Source organism: Gallinula chloropus (assembly GCF_964237585.1).
Source record: "Gallinula chloropus genome assembly, chromosome: Z".
Lineage (NCBI taxonomy): Eukaryota > Metazoa > Chordata > Aves > Gruiformes > Rallidae > Gallinula > Gallinula chloropus.
This window is the reverse complement of record NC_140089.1, coordinates 48,143,891-48,163,913: the sequence shown is the minus strand read 5'-3', so window position 1 is coordinate 48,163,913 and position 20,023 is coordinate 48,143,891. Positions and strand designations below refer to the sequence as shown.

At 36.9% G+C, this 20,023-nt stretch overlaps 1 protein-coding gene across 1 annotated transcript in view; it reads left to right on the top strand.

The window, feature by feature from the left end:
* MFSD14B (major facilitator superfamily domain containing 14B) overlaps positions 1 to 19,816 on the top strand; it is a gene marked incomplete at its 5' end in the record, with an annotated part of 31,607 nt that extends 11,791 nt beyond the window's left edge. Inside the window, 10 exons of the mRNA XM_084278954.1 lie at positions 1,538 to 1,600; positions 3,617 to 3,744; positions 4,547 to 4,661; positions 6,475 to 6,693; positions 7,743 to 7,856; positions 8,421 to 8,492; positions 10,837 to 10,949; positions 11,829 to 11,926; positions 13,836 to 13,993; positions 18,209 to 19,816. Coding sequence (XP_084135080.1) covers positions 1,538 to 1,600; positions 3,617 to 3,744; positions 4,547 to 4,661; positions 6,475 to 6,693; positions 7,743 to 7,856; positions 8,421 to 8,492; positions 10,837 to 10,949; positions 11,829 to 11,926; positions 13,836 to 13,993; positions 18,209 to 18,412 — 1,284 coding nt within the window. The 3' untranslated portion in view covers positions 18,413 to 19,816. The remainder of the gene's footprint in view (positions 1 to 1,537; positions 1,601 to 3,616; positions 3,745 to 4,546; positions 4,662 to 6,474; positions 6,694 to 7,742; positions 7,857 to 8,420; positions 8,493 to 10,836; positions 10,950 to 11,828; positions 11,927 to 13,835; positions 13,994 to 18,208) is intronic.
* Between the last annotated feature and the right edge of the window lie 207 nt (positions 19,817 to 20,023).

The following is a 20,023-nucleotide window of genomic DNA, read 5'->3' as shown; positions in this document are numbered from 1 at the left end:
TTTTTGACATGCGTCCTGAAAGCTGTAGAGACACACGGCACTCTGCATAGAGAAGAAAAGATTTACAATGTGCTTAGAGGACACAAAAGCTATTCTGCTTACAGAGTACTGGAAGCTTATAGCTACTACTCTTTACGGACTCCTTATGTCTTACAAGTGTATGGATATGTAAGCCAATATTAGTAAATCACCATAAACAGTATTAATTGCTTAGTTGCATATTCTGTTGTCAGTATAATATTTTTTGAATATATAAATATTTCTGTTGGCAGAACTTGAGTAAGGTGGTTTTCTCAACTGGTTTTTCAACTTGCACTCTTCTTGTCTATAAAGTAGCAGAAATTGATCTCAGAATCTTGAAAAAAATACCAGCAGTTGTTGCCTCCCAGGAAAAGTACTGGAAAATGCATCACAGAAAGATAATTAGATTTGTGACTGTGACCTTCCTCCTTGCTTTTATTATTTCTTTTTTTTTTTTACTTGAAAGACATCTGCTTTCTTGATTTCTAATTTAAGCCCTGACTTTTTTTCTTCACTCATATCATAAGATCAGTGGTCAAATACGTGCAAAATTGTTTTAAATAATCTAAACAGAAGATGGGACCAGCAGGAAAAAGGCTTGTAAATAAGCAGAATTATCTAACGAGTATGTTAACTTAAGAACAACCACCTTTATTTAAAGCTATGATTTGAGCATCTTGGTCATCCTTGTAAAAAGATGCTGATATTTTTCAGCATCTACTGTCACTAGAGTATTGTGCTTCTTTGGGCTAGTGACATTCTCAATATGCGTGTAAATAATTTTTGTAGTTGTTGGCAGTTATCTGCAGAGCCATAAACACTTTGATCATCGCAGTAACTTTTAAATCAACACAGTAGCACCTGTGAGGCCTTTTAACTCTCTTGCATATTTATGGTAAATCTGTTTAGTATAGATTAACACGCTTGCCCTTGAATTAAGACTGCTGGTAAAGCACCTTAAATGAATTCATAGTTGTACCTAAAGGCTACAGGAAGCACTCAGAACTGTTGCTAGTGTTTAAAAGCATCTAGTTGTGTTTCTAACTGCATGACTGTTGAATATCTGCAATTTTTTCAAAATCAGTTTTCAGAGTGCCTTTTGGGCAGTTGTGAATATAGCAGTGTTTCTTTCCATGTCAGAGTTACATAGCAGAGTCTCATTTTCACTCCTAATTAGTAGCAATTCTGAACAACACTGGAGGAATTATCTACTTCCAAAATTTTGTGATTTGTACCTCTGTTGCCTTTTCTTTACATTGATCTCCTTTCTGAGCAAAGTACCCCAGACAAAAACATCTCTGCAGTACCATAGAGTCTGTGCCAACAGAGGAATTTATGCCAATAAATTGATATTAAACCTTTTCAATGTTTTCTCACAAAGAGAGGGTATAATTCTGGGTTAACATACTTTTTTAGCAAGTCCCAATGCAGCTATCTGTATTTTATTTTGAATTGACTTTCTCCTGATTCAACTAATGTTGCGTGGGTTAATTTTTTGTTTTTTTCCCCCAATCAGGTGTTACATGAAACATTTACTCATCATATGTTTTTAATGAATGGTCTTATTCAGGGTGTTAAGGTAAGATTTTTTTAAAAATGTCTGACCTAAATATTCTGTGTGTTTTTTTAATATGTGTCTCCTGCATTTTCCATAAAAACATCCAAAACACTGAGAATGTAATTAATTCTTAAACCATTTTTCCATTGCAATGATTGTGTTCTTGGGCTCACTTCAAGATATACTGCTAAATGGCAGTATCTTGAAACAAGTGGAGTATTTCTTAGGAGTTTTAATTTCCTCTTGTTTGGATAGGTACCAGTTGTAGGTATTGTAATCTTGATAATGATACTTCTTAAAATGGGATCAGGTTTTTAATGTCTGCTTCCTAATGGTAGATGATTTCTATTAGAATCAGATTAATGTAGCCATGGTGATACCAGAGAGAAACAGTGAAGCTTGCAAAGTGTCTCTAGCCTAACTAAAATGTGAAAGTCTGTGGTTTGCTTTGTCTTAACACAAAGTGCTTTGAAGCCTCTCAGTAATTTATGACTAAGTTAATTTATAGCCCCTAGAAATTACTTAGCTTTGTGTTCTGTAGCAGATCTAAAATGTTTTTAGCTGTAGGAAAGTGACATCTTTATAGGATGGACTTGCCATTTTGATACCTTTTGTGGTGGATTGGCGTAACGCCATGCACTAGGGATGTCACGATGTCTCAAACTGAAAGAGGAAGTTTCCTTTGCTTTGTTCTCTTAGAAGAACAAGGGTTATGTTCCTCTTGGGGTTTTCTTTCAACTCTGTTTGTTCACAGTGCAGTGTAACAACAAATATCAAAGTAGTGGAGAGTTTCCTCTACATTTCTAATGAACGTATCTGTAGAAAACTGCATGAATACCATGCTATAAATGTGTGTATTACTGTAACAGGTGTGATAAACGGGAGCATAGACCAGAGTGAGCTTGCACTTCAGTGTCCAATATTACCTTTAAAATCCTGTTATTGAAACAGAGAAATTGTTTTGGGTGACAGCAGAACATGTTAGTTTGTATTTTACTGTAGTTTGACTCTAAGAGACTAGAACATTAATTTCAACTACGACCTGTGAGTTTCATAGGGTCTGGTGGTCTGCTGTATACCTTTTGCTCTCCATTTATTTACTGAAATAATTGGAATTGGAGTTGTTTATGTTTTATAGTGATTTAGTACAGTAGCCTGTACACATATTTTAACTTTCTTTAACCTCTAAAACTTCATCTGGAGTAGGCTTCCAGTGCATTAAAGTGTTTACAGAACCATGTATTTGGATTTATGGCAGAACAGGATGGATGAGAGAACAGTATACTGATTAGGAGGGAGATGCGTCTGTTTTGGAGGTTTTGCAATTAACAAACCTGTGAAAGACTTTGCTTATTTTAATTTTTCTGTGTCATATAGAACAGGTCTGAGGCCTAGATTCTAGGACTTTATGAAACGTCGAATAATCTAGTATTTGATCCTCAGTCCTTAGGCAATTTTTTGCATGACAACCATACCTCTAAGTTTTGACTTCTGCCACTGGAATATCAGTATGGTGTTCCACTGTCTCCTGGTGTCAGGTTTACTCAAATGGTCCTCATAGTTCCTGCAATGTACAGATGTTCCTATACATGATAAATATGTAGTTTAAAGCAGTTCTGTTTATTTACTTTTAGAGAGCAGTTAAATTACCCAGAACTCTCCCTTAGGACATTGCTAAGTAGAGGGGAACTTGAGTTTGGGATCTGTCCCTAAGTCTCCTGATAGAGGCTCAGATGTCCTTTGTGAAACTAGACTGTCGATTTTTGAGATTTTTTAGATGATTTTGCACCCTGTGTTACTTCTTTATTGAATCAAATTGATGAAAAATGCATGTCTTTTTTTTTTCTTTTAATGCGCTGACGTTTAATAAATTTGTAACATGACATCAGAATCACAGCAGACTGTAGAAGAAACTGTGTAAAATTTGTTATCTCTGATTTTTGTTTTTGATTTCTAATCAAATAAGTCCTTTTTATAGTGTGATTAAAGTGAAAGTTGGAAGTATAAATAGACATACTGTTTTTCTTCTGTCACCAGGGTTTTTTGTCCTTTCTCAGTGCTCCACTAATAGGTGCTCTATCAGATGCATGGGGAAGAAGATCTTTTCTTCTTCTTACAGTTTTCTTCACCTGTGCTCCAATTCCGTTAATGAGAATAAGTCCATGGTAAGTGGCACAGATTACAGGAGTGAGCTTGTCAGTACAGCAGAAATTCAGTCAAAGGAGTAGTTTGGGGAAGTGGGAGAGGGACAATAAAGGAAAGAGGCTTTCACTTGTCTTCAACATGTGATTGCATTACTCTGGAGCTTTTCTGCTTAAGAGGTGTTAGAACTGTGCATCTTACGAGTAGCAATTACAGAATGAGATTTAGTTGCTGTATTCAAATAATGGTAATTGAAATGGTTTGATAGCCCTGTCTAACTTGGTTTTAAGCTCAGCTGTTATTTTTTTCCCCTGAGGACTGACAATGCTGTAACAAACATTATTTTGAAGCTAAATGAACCTTAGAGTTTATTGACCAAAGAAAGATGTAATTGCAGCAAATGAGGTCTTTTAACTCTTTGATTAGGCAACTTCAAAGTTGTAACTGAGTGGAATTAACTTGGTTTCAGTTTCATTTACATTCATTGTGAAATGTAGGAGGGTTACAAAAGAACTTCTTGAATCCTGAAAGCACTCAGAGTTCTGAAGCAGCATGTGTTATACGTTATTCCTTAACTGGTTGAGAAACCAGTTGAGAGTGTGAAAATGTATAGGTCCAATGTCCTGAAGTAGCCGCTTCTTTTAGGCTGATGAATATAGACAGTAGACAGTAGAATATAAAAAATTAAAATGTCATTTTCCCATGCAATTACTTGTCTCCAGTGAAGCTCTATGTTAGTTCTCATAAATTAAATACAATTTTCTTGATTAATAAAAGCAAGAGGTCTTAGCTTAAATTTTCTAATTGTTGCTTTTATATCATTAGGTGGTACTTTGCCATGATTTCGGTATCTGGAATCTTTTCTGTTACCTTTTCTGTAATATTTGCCTATGTTGCTGATGTAACACAAGAACACGAAAGAATTGCAGCCTATGGACTGGTAAGATAAACTGAACTTCAAAAGTGTCATATTATAGCCTTTATATTGAACTTGTGTTTTGATGCACAGATTGTTTCCTGAGTAATGTAATGAGATAGATAAAGCAACAGACTGTGCAGCAGGTCAGTGTGAATGTGTTAGAGTTTGGGAATTTAGCTCTGTCTATAGGAACACAGTAAGAATTTGGCAATTTCAGAGGGCACATATAACAAATTATTACTATTTTTTTTCCAGTTTCGCAGGCAGAACAGGGAATGTTGTTAAAGGCAATGTGGATTTAATACTTGACCTACCAATGTCTTTCCACTGGCTGTAAACTACACTTCTATTTCTTTTTAACATAGAATTTCTTTTTGCTGTAGTCAAACCAGGCAGGGAGGGCAGAAATGCTCAATGCAGTATAGTTAGTAATAGCCATGAGCTTTCTTAATTAGCAAGAGAAAAGAAGAATACTTCAGTTACTGCAAACTAACTTTTCCAGTAATTCTGTAATTCTTCCTTGGTTTACTTTCCTGTATATGTACATTGGGTTATGTTTTGGAGGCCCATCAATGGATGTCCTTAGCCTTTGAACATAATTTATCTCTTCATGCTCTGTGTATCCATCTATACAGATATTCAAGGACTTGATTCTTGGCTGACTGTATTTCAAAGTCTTAAGGTGTGGGTTTTTTTTTGTTTGGTTGGTTTTTGTGTTTGGGTTTTTTGGTATGTTTGGGTTTTTTTTGTTTTCTGGGGTTTTTTGGGTGGGGGTTTTTAGCCTTAAAGATATATTATTCCTCAGATGTTGATTTCCAGTTAAGAAAATAAATTACTTAGTTCTTCTGATCTAAACTTGTGTGTATCATGGTAGAGCACAAAAAGAGTTTAAAAGTTACCACTTTATTTCTCCTGCCTACAAAGAGGGCTGTAAGTGTATTTTGAGCATATATTTGCTTGCCTTCAAACAGGTTTTTTATAACTGAAACAGCTTGATTCAAAACTCTATATGAAGCGATAGAGAAAACTGCAGTTGTTTTGATGTGGCCTCTATGTCTTTCTAATTGGTTTGTTATATTTTTTCCTTAGGATTTTTTCCTAGCTTGGTATAAAGCTAAACTAGCTGTGTTCTTATTTATTTTATAAAATAGTTATGCAGTGGGATTTTATTTTGGGCACTGGAAAAGTGTAGCAATTAAAGAAAAACAACCTAGCTTTATTACATGTTCTGATGATTTTTGTAGTGAAATTTAAATATAGCATTTGATTTTTCATCATGTTCTGCTGTAGGTAAATATAAGAAGTGATCTGTTAGTAGCTGCTTCTCACTATAACCTAGAAAAGATGCAATGCAGTAGTTGTTGATGTTGTAGCTAATGATGTCTCAGTTTGCTGTGCTATTCAGTGGTAGCTATGTATTTAAAATGCAAACTGTTAACAAAGGCATTATGCATTAATTTATTACCCAGAGTGCTGAGGCTCAGGTTCAGTTAGGCATTTAAATATGCTGACTTTTTTTTTCGTTGAAATCTCATCAAATTCATAATTGGAAAACAAAACCACTTTAGTCTATTTCAAAGTAAGTGCTGTTTTCCTAAGAGCCAAATTCACTCTTTGACTGGAAATCCTGTCGTGTATGGTCAGCTGCAGAGGGGGTTGGAGAAACTTTATTTCGACCTGTATTTAATGTCATAAGTCATTAATTTTTTACCTGTTTTTTTTTTTTTTTAACCAAACTTCTGTGAAGGGGTGGTTCTGTTGAGCAAGTTACCTAATTTTTCTGCAGTGGCAGAATAACCACTTTGACAAATTTGTGAACTGTTCATGTGTGTAGGTATCTGCCACCTTTGCAGCAAGTTTGGTAACTAGTCCTGCCATTGGAGCATACCTGTCTGCTAGCTATGGAGATAACCTTGTCGTACTGCTAGCCACATTGGTGGCTGTTGTGGACATCTGCTTCATCCTGCTGGCTGTACCAGAATCTCTGCCTGAAAAAATGAGACCTGCTTCATGGGGTGCTTCGATATCATGGGAACAAGCAGACCCTTTTGCAGTAAGATACACTTGCATAAGTTAATTGATGTTTTAATAATAATAATAATAATAACAACAATGCGTTTTGTAAGCTTCACAAATCATTAAACTTATGGGTAGATTGACTATTCAGTATACCATGCTCTCTGTTCTCTGTTCCTGCACAAAAAGATCTAGCTACATTTAAAAACCAAACTAAACTTTGTGGACTAAATGATTCTTGAAACAATGTTGGGTGCAAAATTCATAGTGAAAATGCTTTACTTTTCTAATTTACTTTGTTTTAGTGTAACAAAAAAGCTGAGTTCTTACACTGCTACATACCCCAAAACCTGATATTCTAAGACTTTTCCATATTCATTTTATGTTTTGTACTTTTGGTTGGTTGGTAATATTTCTCCATACTCTTGAATTCCACTTCTGGTTATATGTGATTTATTTTTTAATAGAGAATGAATTTGTAAAGCCTGATTTTGTTTTATTTTTTCTACAGGCATATGTGGGAAGGGTTGAATACAGTCTTTCTAGTAACTTGTTCAATTATTCATACTTACTCAACTAATTTGTGTTTTGTTTACACCTCGATAAGAGGAAAAAGCAATTGTTCTTAATGAGATCCATTCTATTGAGAACTAGTTGTGAATATTGAGAGATAACTAATTTGCTTGAAAGACTGCAGTTAATGAATTTGTTTTCCATGATTTATTTTTTACTCAAACTGATTCATATTGTGGGTGAAGAAATATGAGACGTGTAAAGAAAAATACATAATCTGAGAAGTGAAAGAGTTGCAAAGAAGCTATATTATTTGTTAGCATCTTTTAGAACAGATTATTTTGCAGATCAATTAGAAGATGTTTTGCATTTCCCTAAATATTGCATGGTGCCATTTCAGTTAATACTTGTAATTTGGCACTGAACAGTAGATTCAAAAATCAACCAAAGTTTGCAGAAGCTTCAGATACCACAAACCTTGTATAACAGGGGTTGTTTCTACCTTAAAGTTCATCTTAACTGTGTGACTTTGTACAAGTGTTGCAATACTTGTTTTGTTTCTCTGTTTTATAGTCTCTGAAGAAGGTTAGGAAAGATTCTACAGTTCTCCCAATCTGCATTACGGTGTTTCTCTCCTATCTGCCTGAGGCCGGCCAGTATTCTAGCTTTTTCCTGTACTTGAGACAGGTAAAAGTTGGTCTCTTCGTATCCTACTGAGGATGTTTAAATAACTATTCCCTAAGACCTGTTTCTTGTTGAAGACTTTGCTTAGAAAACTGCTTTCTGGTAAAATACAATTTAAAACAGTAAAAGCAGGGTACTTAGGTGAGGCAGGAACTGACTAACACTTTACTGCTGAGGCGTAAGCCTGCCACAGTTTAAGCACGTGTTTGTAAAGTGAAGGAGACCTTTGTTCATATTCAGTGCAGCACTGTGTTATGTACTGAGATGGGATCTCGCCAGTTGAAAAGCTATTGTGTCTGTGGGAAGGGATGGAGAGATGCAGTTTCCAGATACATGACTTCCTGTGTCTCCTCTTTTTGTTTTTTTTTTTTTTTTAAGGCAGTCTTTTTTCCTCGTGTTGCTTTCTTGGCAATCACTCAAGTTAAGGATTATTCTTGAAAGCAGACACTTCCTGTATGGATTTAGGCTGTAAGCGGGGATCAGTGTTTTCTTTGAAGTTATCTGTTTGCTAATAATTGTCCTGGATTGAGTTTAGCATTTGTTTTATTCTTTTCTGCTTCTCTTCAGATTATAGGTTTTGGATCTGCTAGCATTGCAGCATTTATAGCTGTGGTAGGCATTCTATCTATAATAGCTCAGGTAAGATTTGTTCTTTTTGGTGTTTTATTAAACAGTGCAAACGGAATACTGAGGCAGGCTTGTCTCAAGCTTGTCTGTAAACTTCTTGCATGCTTTAAAATGGCAACGTATCTTGCATTCACTAAAGGCTATATTATTGTATAGTTTGTGTAAATGTCTTGCTTTAAATCTGTTTTCCTTAGAAATACTGGACTTGAGCATCAGAAAATGAATCTAAAATTTGCTAAGCTTCGATCAGGAAATTTCCTGCAACTCTGACTTTAAACGATTAAAGTTATGTAGGAAATTGATTACTTTGTGCAAAGTCTTATGAAAGGGAAATGCATTATTTATTTTCAGCAAAAGGCATGTTATTTCAGTTGGCTTATGCTACCATACTTGTGTAGAAACAATGCATCCATTGTTATGGTCTGTCCAGGGCTACTTAGGTTGGGCATTGAGGCTGAGGAGGGGCGAGGTCTTGGAATATTGCTTTCATATCTCTTTAACTGGCAATTGTGAGCTGGTTTTTGGACAGGTCCTTTATATGCCTTTAAGAAATCACAGTTTTTATGATGTGGTCTTTGGTATGTGTATGGGTATAGTTTGTTTTACTGCTGTGTTAACAGGAGCAGAAATGGCAGATACAATGGGCTGTAACCTAGTTACCGTCTTTAGGAAAGAGGGGAGATCTTGCTGTTTTGATGTAAAGAATGCATTCCCCAGCACTTACCAGTCTCACAGGTGCTGGCTGTGTCCTTGATTCAAGTTGTTATTTTATCCTTGCTCTCTGGTTTGTTTTGATGCTTTTATGTGCACTCACAATTGCCACCCTTGCAGCCCCTCACCACTACCAAAACCTTGCCATGCAAACCCAAAACTTCCCCTCCTTGGTGAATCACATATGTGGTTGGGTGACCCTGGCTGCAGGAAAGTCGCCCACTTTATCACTTCTCTCCTCAGCTGGACAGGGCTTACAGGTAAAGATAAGGACAGGGAGAGGTCATTAGTAATTACTGTCATGCGCAAAACAGACTCAATGTGGAATAAAAGGCATCTAATTGATTAGTCTATCAAAATAGAATAGGAAAATGAGAAATAAAACCAAATCTTAAAACATCTCCCACCACCCCTCCCTTTGTTCCATTCTCAAGTTTTTTCATGATTTCACTACCTCCTCCCCCCAGGTGACACAGGGGGACGAGGAATGGGGACTGCAGTGAGTTATCAGGTGTTGTCTCTGCTGCTCATTCCTCCTCAGGGGGAGGACTCCTCAGGCTCTTGCCCTACTCCAGCGTGAGGTCCCAGTCACAGGAGACAGTCCTCCATGACTTTCTCCAGTGTGAGTCCTTCCCATGAGGGCTTCAATTCTTCATGAGCTGCCACAGTGTGGCTTCCATAGGGTGCACACTTTCAGGACCAGACTGCTGCAGCACGGATCCCCATGTGGTCAGAAGTCCCCCTAGGAAACCTCCTCCAGCGTGGTCCGCTCTCTCCATGGGTTGTAAGTCCTGCCAGGAGCTTGCTCCAGCGTGGGTTTCCCACCAGATTGTAGTTTCCTTCATGTGTGTCCACCGTCTGCACTGTGGGATCCTCCACAGGCAGCAGATGAGATCCCTACTCCCCATTATGTTCCATGGGCTTCAGGGAGACAACCAGCTCCACCATGGTCTTGTCCATGGGCTGCAGGGGTATCTCTCCTTCGGTGCCTGGAGAGCCTCTCCCCTTGTTCCCCTTCCCTGGCCTTGGTGTCTGCAAAGTTTCTTACATCTTCTCACTCCTTTCTCTGGTGGAAAAAAGCTAGTGCTTGCGGGTTTTTTTCTTTTTTCTTAAAAATATTATCCCAGAGGTGCTACCACTGTTGCTGATTGGCTCAGTGTTGGTCCGCAGCAGGTTCATCCTTGAGCCAGCTGGTATTGGCTCTGTCAGACCTACTGGAAGCTTCTGGCAGCTTCATGCAGAAGCCAGCTCTGCAGCCCCCCAAACCTTTTCCTGCAAACACAAAATACAATACCAGCATTTATTGTAGAACTTTCTAGTCTGTAATGAAACAGAGTTGTTGAGGTGCAGATGTAACCCTGTTTGTCGTAGAAACAGACACTGAGATATAATGTCCATAGAGAACACAATACATATGTTTCTCCATGTTCTGGAACAGAAACTGTGTATTAGGTATGTATGTCTGCACATGAAAAGTTGGTATGATCAGTCTGCATTTTGAACTTAATGCAGGGGAAGTAAGAATATGAGTAGTGTGAAGTTCCTCAGCAGTTGAAAGGCCTTCGGCACTGCTTTGTGTAGTAGAAATTACTATAGCAATCTTACTACTAAAAATAACTTTTGGGTTAACCAATTTCTCTTGCAGACTGTATTTCTCAGTATCTTGATGAAATCAATAGGGAACAAAAATACAGTTCTCCTTGGCCTTGGCTTTCAAATCCTTCAGTTGGCTTGGTATGGTTTTGGATCTCAGTCTTGGTAAGCACACATTTTCATAGGTACGTACCTGTTAAGGAACTGAAAATGCTTTTAAAGAAGTTCTACCATTTAGTTGTGTTGTCATGCCCATTTACATATTATATAAATTAGTCATTCTTGTTTGCATTACACTACTGATATTTAGTCTGTATTTTGTACATGTAGGGATGTTAGAATTTTCCAGTTACATAGTGTAAGTTGCAGACTAATAGCCCTTTTGAGGATGAAATTTTTGCACCATTTTGATCCACTGAGTTTTGTGTCTGCAGGTGTGGTTAAAACTTTTTCTTAAACTCACAAGGTTATAAGTATTGAGCTCCCTAGTAATTCTTGTAGATCCATTCTCATCAGTTACCGGACCTCTACTTTTTTCTAATGTGTCATTCTAAATAGAACCACTTTTTTGAGAAAAACTCTGTAAGTAAAGTAGAACTAGAACTGTAAGCTGGATCGTAATTTTCTTCACAGACTTTATCCTGCAGGCAGTGATGAATGTCTGTTCTTTATCAGAGCACTTCCTAGTGAGTTATACGTGTTAAAGAACTGCCTCATTGGTCCACCCTGTGAAATTGTTCCTTTGTGTAGCCTTTGGAAAGGGAAAGCCTGTGCATCACTTCACTCCCACTCCCTTCTTTTCCTCTACGGTAATAGGTAGCGTAGAATCAAATGTGCTGTTTCAGCAAGCTGGGTAGTTTTTGCAAGGGGAGCAGGAAGAAGGTCCTGACCAGATAATTTCCATTCTTTAGGTATTTTACTAAGTGAACCTTTGAAAGGGCATTAAGCCTTTAAATAATGGTAGCCTCGTGCCCCCTTTTTGGGGGGTAGGGAGTAATTACATGGGCAGTGGCATTTTAAATTCATGTTGTGCATTTAACACAGGATGATGTGGGCAGCAGGAGCTGTAGCAGCAATGTCAAGCATTACGTTCCCAGCTATCAGTGCTCTGGTTTCACAAAATGCAGAGTCGGATCAACAAGGTGAGTATGGAAAGAATTTCTGTTTCAGCATCAGACTGTGTTCTTGGATGACTCTTCTGTCTAGAAAGTAGAATTCTTATCTGTGTGTAATTTTCAAATGTGTTTATGTATAATGGGTTTCTCTGGTAGCTGTGGAAGTCTCCTAATTTTAGATAGAGGGGAAGGAGGTGCACAAATATATCGAATTTGCATTGCAGAATACATAGTTTCTATCTGACCAGCTACTTCTCTTCAAGCTTCCTGTAAATGCACTACAGCAACAGAAGTAGTAACTTTCATGTTTTTCCTTCCTTTTTTTTTTAAAGAAAAGTAACACTCTGTAAGTAGAATAGTGAGGATTAATGTAAGAATACCATCTTTTTTTAATAGAAGCTGAAAGCACATTTATCCAGATTTAAATAAGCGTACACAAGAAGCTGTATTCTGTGTGGAAAAGTTGGCCATATTTGCTATAATCCATCAGATTTTCAAAGAACAGAAAGGGAAACGTAACTAAGTAATCGATCTGAGAAGATGGGGAAAAAAATTAATGGATTTGATGTGAAGGGTAATGAGAAATCAGAAATCACTCTTCATTTAGGATGAAGTGAGGGAAGGAGTCATTACAAACTACAGTTTTGGCATGTGATAACTGAATTTAGTGTTCTCTTTAAAATAATCCTTGACAAATAAGTCATAACTCTTCCTTTAACAGTGTAAAACTTGAAGTTAGATAATGGGAGGTACAAAGGCCGTGCAGGTCTAGAAGGCAGATTCCTATAGAGTCTGAAAGGTGTCAAAGACAGTAGATCTCATGACTTTATCATTTCCCTTCTCCCATAATTTTGTTTCTAATTGTGACATTTAAAAGAATTAATTTTAAAAGAGTTGTTTTCTGTTTATTTTGTGAAATGAAAAGTTGACAGAAGTCACTGATCTTTCATTTTAAATGGAGGAAACAACTGTTAATAGCTGAGGCATACAATAATTTCTGGAGTGATGTTTTGCCACCTAGTGGCATGAAGATTTTAAGCCTGTGTGTGTCACCGTGTGGAGAAAAATCTTGGACAGCTTTCATTTTGGCATGCTTTCTTTTTCTTCCATTTTGCAAGTTACTGCCTTAAGGAGGGGAACACACAGACCACTAATACTGTAAAAATAGTGTTCTGTGGAATTTTAATCTACAAGATCACAAAAACCTTTTTGTCAAATTTACTTAATGAAGTTGAAGCAGAAATATATGCTCATGGACCTCCTGATTAATTAAGCTTTTAAAATCTCATGTAAAACTGCCGCCAATCTAGTGTTGAGAATTTATTGCAGTACTGCTTTGGCAGGGGGGTTGGACCCGATGATCTCTTGAGGTCCCTTCCAAACCCTAAGATTCTGTGATTCTGTGATTCTGTGATACTGCTGACTTTGCTGCCCCAAATAAGTTACTTGTTACTCAATAAATAAAAAAATCATGGGTTTAGACTGGTGAAGGGAAAACATCAGTTAAAATTAGAGCATGTTTTGCCAGTAACAGCCTTTAGTATGTAAAGACATTACTCAGAATTTCCCTTGAAAATAAACTGAATGGTACCATACTTAACCTCTGCTTTCTTCATTGAAGGCTGTGGGTGACAGTGCAAGAACTCAACACAGAAATTTAGACATCCACATAAATGTAGTCACTGGCATTCAAAGCTCTTACTGCTGCTTCCAGTGGCATGCAAGTACGGTGTCAGAACTGTGGTCATGCAGAGGATTATTTTAAACTAGTTATCTTCATTACATTTGTTAAAATCCTATTATGTAGAAAAAAAAATGAGATGTGCTACTTTAGAACAGCCATTATAATACACTTGGAGCCAACAGCTCTGAATGTTTCATTCTTTATTTAAAAATAAAATAAATAAATTCTACTTTTTCCTCCCCTTTTCATTAGGTGTTGTCCAAGGAATAATAACTGGAATAAGAGGGCTGTGCAATGGCCTGGGACCAGCGCTGTATGGCTTTATTTTCTTTCTCTTTCATGTGGAGCTCAATGAATTGCCACCTGATCAGACTTCTGAAAAAAAACCAATGCAAGATCCCAACAATGAGGCAAGTTTAAAATTTGGTGTGAAGCTTGCAGTGTTGAACTTATAAATAGCTGTAATTTTTGGTTGGTTTAAAATCTTGATATCTAATTCTTGAAGTACTTATGTGTCACATGTCAGCTTTATGAAAAGTAGTATTTTAAATCTAATTGTAAATACTTAGTAGCAGCTTTGATTTCAGTTTTCTAATGGAACAAGTTAAGGTCTTTTGATGTAAATTTACTGAAAACACAGCTGTAATCCTGAATTATTGTGGAATGTGAAATTCTGACAACAGGAAGGTCATTTTTGATAACTCAGGAAATTGTAATGAGTTTTATTTTTGAACCTCACAGCAATAGGTTAATTATTCAGTATACAGCTGAGGCAACTTCTATTTTTTTTCCCCAGTGGCAGCAGCAATGCTGTTCATGATTTTTTCCTTACCTGCATAAACTTTGTGGGGAGGGGAGAAGTCAGTCCTATACAACATTACTTTGGAACTCCCCTCAGTCTTCTCTTGTATCCTTTACCTCCTTGCTTCAGGTCTGCATTTTGTCTCCTTTGTTGTTTTCTGCTTGGCTACCAGAGTATGGAGAGTCTTATGGACCCTTTTTTCTTTTTAGCTTGATCACTCTGACCTCTTCAGCTACAATTTAACTGCTTTTCCAAAATACTAACAATGGATTATTCAGAGGGCTGATGATCTCTTAGCTTGTAATTAAACGGATTAAGAAAGACAATGGATTAGCTAAATATGTAAATAACTGCTGGCTATTACTGTGGAAACAACTATTCATTGTTCATCTCCCAGTCCATACCTCTTTCAGAGTATTAACTTTAACCGGTGTTTGAACATGTTTCACTCTGCTCTAATTTTTTTCAAGCAGGCTGTAGAGGTAAAGAGGGCAAAGGGTTGAAGGTAAAGAAGGCAAAGGCACTCTTCTTGTGTATAAAAAGGAAACAGTAGTAAAATATGAGAAAACGTTTATAATCATCATTTTGGGTTTAAAGATCTTTGTCATGCTTTTGCCAGCTAAAATTTTGATTTTGAACTCTTGTGGGGTTTTTTTGGTGGGGTTTTTTTTTTTGGTTTATTGTAAGCATTGAATCACATAAGCTTTTCATGAGGGCAGAGAGGGTGTTGTGGTTTTGACCTTGTACACACATTTGTGTTACAAGTAATGTCAGTATGTTCTGTTGCTTAAAGAATTTCCATGTCCTTGTTGAAGTAGCCCAGACGTACTACAGTGGAGCAACCGGCTGTTGCAGTAAGTTATAAATGAGTCAAAACTTAGGTAATGGGGTTTTCTGGAGCCAGTGGTAGAGGAAACTCCTTTGCTGAAGCCTCATGTATGAGCTCCCTTGCAAAGAAAAAAATCATTGCTTTATAAGCTGTAAGTGTAAATTAAACTTGTTTCAGATGTGCTTGTTTTCTTGAAAACCTTGTTAATAAATAAATAGGCATTTCTTTACTTAGCAGTACAGCAAAATCAGTAAGGATTTGCAAAACTTAGATTGCTTTTTACTCTTGTGTTCAGTGGGACAGCTTTTATGTATGCAGTCATAAACTTCATTAAATACTTGTAATTATATCTTGCCATGTTAATAGCTACCAGGCACCTAACATGAGAAATGATCATTCAGGAAAATAACAATACATTTTTTTTCCAATGAATTCTTATGTTCAAAGCTAATATAGCAGTGGGAAAGAACTCCACAATTAAGACGCTATATAGCTTTTAAAATTGATCTAAGTAAAATGGGTGGAAATGGAAAACAGAGAATGCATCAAGATTAGACAAGGAAGTTTACAAATATATACAAGCCTGGTTTACAGTGATCTTGCTAGTATATTGGATTTTCAAGGGCCAAATGCAAGATACCTGTCTCTTAATTTTTTTCAATGTTTTAAATTGATAACTAGGAGCTGTTTTACAGAGAAATGTAGTTCGAAGAAAGGTTTTCTTGATTTTATTAAATGTTAATAAATGTTCATTAAGAAGCATTTTAATAACAAGCTTAAACATTCAAGTACCTTGTTCTAAGAGGTTGCTGGGTCTCTGTGGAACTGCAGTTAACTGACAGAACTTGCTTTAGTGTGAGACAAGCAGTGTTAGTTGTTAAGGTTTTTTTTTAAGTTTAAGCTTGCATTCTCCCCCTGCTTGTCAAATGCAGTGGGTGTACAGGAACTCAACTGAGAATGCACTCTTACTGTGCTGAATGTTGATCAAACCCAGCGTGCTGCTGAGATGAATTAAAACCAGTTCTTTCTCCTTCGTTTCCACTACTGTAATATGCTGTTCCTGCTCCTAGAGAAGGTAGATTTTTAAGTTGCTATCAGAAATAGTTTGTTTATGTAGTTACTGTTAAAATTCTGAATATGAAGAAAAAAAGGTATATAACTTTTGATGCTCTGCTTTGAAAGCTGTCTTGTCCCATTAAAAAAGACCCCTCAAGTTTAACTTTACCACTGCGAGCTGATTATTGTTGTAATTTAGTATTGTATCTTTCAGATATAAAGTTTTCTGTGTTCACTGATAGAGTGCTAAACAGCTTTTTAGATACAAGCTTATGTAAACCTTGATGTTCCCGCAGTGGAAGTCTGGATGCAAATTTCAGTTATTTAATGTACAGAGTAAAAAGGGGAGAATACATCCTCCGAGTGGTCAGTTCTAGTCTTTATTTTAAAGAGCTCAAAGGCAATTCACAGAAAGAACAGAGCTAAGTATTATTTTCTACTACTCTAGAGGGCTTAAAAATGGGATTTTATTGAATATCACTATTTTGTTTTCCTCATGGAAGTGGGAGACTTGCAATGTTACAACAGGTCACACTTCTGATTGTCTTCCATAAAAGAAAAGGTCTGATGTGCCTGTTCGAGAAAGATGGTGTTTGCTCTGCAGATCATAAATAACAGAAATTAAGCATTTCTCTCTTAATTCCCATTTGAATTAATATTTTCAAAATCGGACAGCCTGAAGAGCAGGGTAGGATTGCATCACTATAATTATCCACGGTGAGTCCCTGCAGCAAGCAGTGCACTTGTAGGCTGCGTTTGGAGAGTAATAATAACGCCAGTGCAGTCAGCTCGGACAGCTTTTCAAATCATCTTACTCCCTTCAGGGAAACTGCAGCAGTGTACTATTCAAAAGCTGCTGAGATAAACCAGATGTTACATTACAAATGATTATAGTAATTTATGGGAGTTTATGTCATTGTTAAAGTACCTGTGGACTTAGCACTGGATTTAAGTAATGCTGTTCATATGTGTTCTGTTAATATAAATTTAGAGACCATCAACTGAAAAATCGGGTCTCTGTAGCAAGAACTGAAGCAAGGGAAATACCCCGTTCCTGTATGTTTAACTTCAACTGCTTTCCCACTTCATATTAGAATAACTTCCTCTATTTCATTTGGTAGGAAAAAAGTACATTGGATTGACAATTTTCATTTGGTTTTCGTTGGCAAAAGCACAGCAAAGTTGTTTGTTAAGAAAAAATTGAATTACTGACACTTTTTTTGGTAGAGTTTTGTCACCAAACTTACTGTTTTAAATCTAGTTTTATAACCTCTCTAGTGCGTGTTTTAATTGTGTTTATGAAATGTGGATAAGTTCTATTTTTGTGTTTCTAAGCAGTTTATTTTAAAAATTAAAGAATAACTCCAAATGTGAAGTTACCATAAATGCCAGCAAGCTGTCACTGCAGTGAGCGCGCTATGTACTGCATAGCTTGCTGTTACTTTCCTCACTCCTGTATTAATTTTTGGGGGTATTTGTTTATTTGACTCACTTTATTCAAGTCAGCCATGGAAGCAAGTGAAGAAAGTGAGGCTGTTAAAGATTTATTGAACATTTGTACTTCTGGATGTTGAAACTGTATCCTGTTAATCTTCAGAGGGCTCTTGCTGACTTAACAGGCATGTTGCCTAAAGGAAAAAAAACCTACAGAGAAGCATCAGTCGTCATCTGTTTCACCTTCTAGGTAGTCCTGTTGTCAACTGGCAGTTTTGTGCAAGTTTCTGTTTTTCAGTTCTGTTCTGCAGATTAGATTAAGAATTCTTAGGGATTGTAGATGCAAAAAGAAATGATGCACACATGACCTTGTTTGCCTCAACTTTATAGTCGCTGTAAATATGTCTCTTACTGTGTCCTGCCTTAACACTATATGTAGTTCTTAAATGCAGAAATCAGTGCCTGAAGCTTCATGAATTCTTTGCTGTGCTTGTTTCCGTGCAGAGAGCAATCATTCCTGGTCCGCCCTTCCTGATTGGAGCGTGCATTGTTCTTCTGGCTTTTCTAGTTGCCTTATTTATTCCTGAGCACAGCAAAGCCAGCAGTACTAGAAAACATGGCAGTGCCATCAGCAGTACTCTGAGCAACAGCCAAGACCGCAGTAGCGAAGAGGACATTGAACCATTGTTGCAAGACAGCAGTGTATGAAGGCCGACTGCCCAGGAGCCGAGTGGAACAAACTCACACACTGACTTGCAGCTCTGGAAGCAGAGTGTCTGGCCTCTGAAAAAGGAGGGCAGCTGTGTGCGAGGGGAGTTCACATCCTATGTGGTATTTGGGGATGATACAATAGGTGCAGAAAGGTGTGTTTAGTATGGCAGGTCACAACTAGGTGTGATTCGGCCCAATGCTGGGCTGCAGATGCGATGTCAAATCCTGGTAGTAGGTAGAACCCCAACTATATGGACATAATGGATTTTTTTTTAAAGTTTGAATGTTTGATCCCAAAGTTGTAGGCAAAATAGTCAGGTTTGGGGCAGCACAATTTCTGCCACCACAGCTAGAAGTTGTTTTGCTTTTCTTATGCCTCTTGTCTGCATGTATGCCACATGTAGTCCTCATGATGTGAAGGGGATTGATCTACATAGTTCTCATAGCTGAGATAGTGGTTATCAATAAAAGTAATTAAATTTCATGAAGACACATACTCAAACATTATTTAGTGACAAGAAGTCCAGTAGTTACCAGAAAGCATTAATGAAACTGGGATGACTTTTGGTCACACGTGACAGTCATTACCCATAAATGAAGGTCATACTGAAGTCTTAGACCCTCATTCCAGAACAGTCAGTTTTGAGCTCTTAAAGCAAATCCAGATGGCACCTGAGAGCTCTGATCACATTAACATTTTGCTGATTAAAAAATAGAATTTTAATTACAAAATGAGCAGCATCAGAAATATGGATGCTCCTGACTTCTGAGGCAGGAAAAAACTGTGGGTGCCAGAATAGTTTACATCAAGAAGTATGTGTATTTATTGCATTTTGTCACTTTATCTGCCATATGAAATAATCTTACCTATTAATTCTTTTCACCCCTGCCTTAACTACTACTTAGTGTTCAGTTATTAATCATATTTAGCCTTCATATCACTGCTGAATCTCATGGGTATATTCATATCAGATTTCCTTTCTAAAAGATGCTTTAAAGGCGTTGTGGTACAAATGTGCTAATTTTTAGAGACATTTTATGAAAAATATCAGATTTATATGTATTTTACTGCAGTGTAAATGGATCATTAAACCCAACTTTAATAAAGTACTCCTATGAATGTTTTATATGTATGCAATATATGTAGATATTTGTAAGGAGTTTTAATTTTTCCAGATGGGGTACTGTGTAAATCATGTATTTATAAATGTAATGAGGGCAATGACAGATATACAGTTTTTTAAAAAGATTGTGTATTGACTGAACAGATTTTAAAAATATATATTTTGAAACTTGTTCCACATTGAGCAGAGATAACAAACCTTTTGTACTATGCACTTTGGTTTTTAAGTTAATAAGCTTCCTAATGCATAATAAATCTACATCTTAAGCTTTCTAGGTTTCCTGTGTAAGTGTGTGTTCTTCTGAGTTCACCTGTGTGCCATCCCTGCCTCCGAACAGAAGTTGTTTAATCCCAGTACTGTCTTCAGGTACCTGAATTTCTGTTGTACTGTTGTGTTGGGTCATGTCATCAAGCATAGTGAAAAGCATGCTTTGCTCAGAAGTCCATTTGGTTTCTGACATGGTGTCCACCAGGGTAGAAAAGTG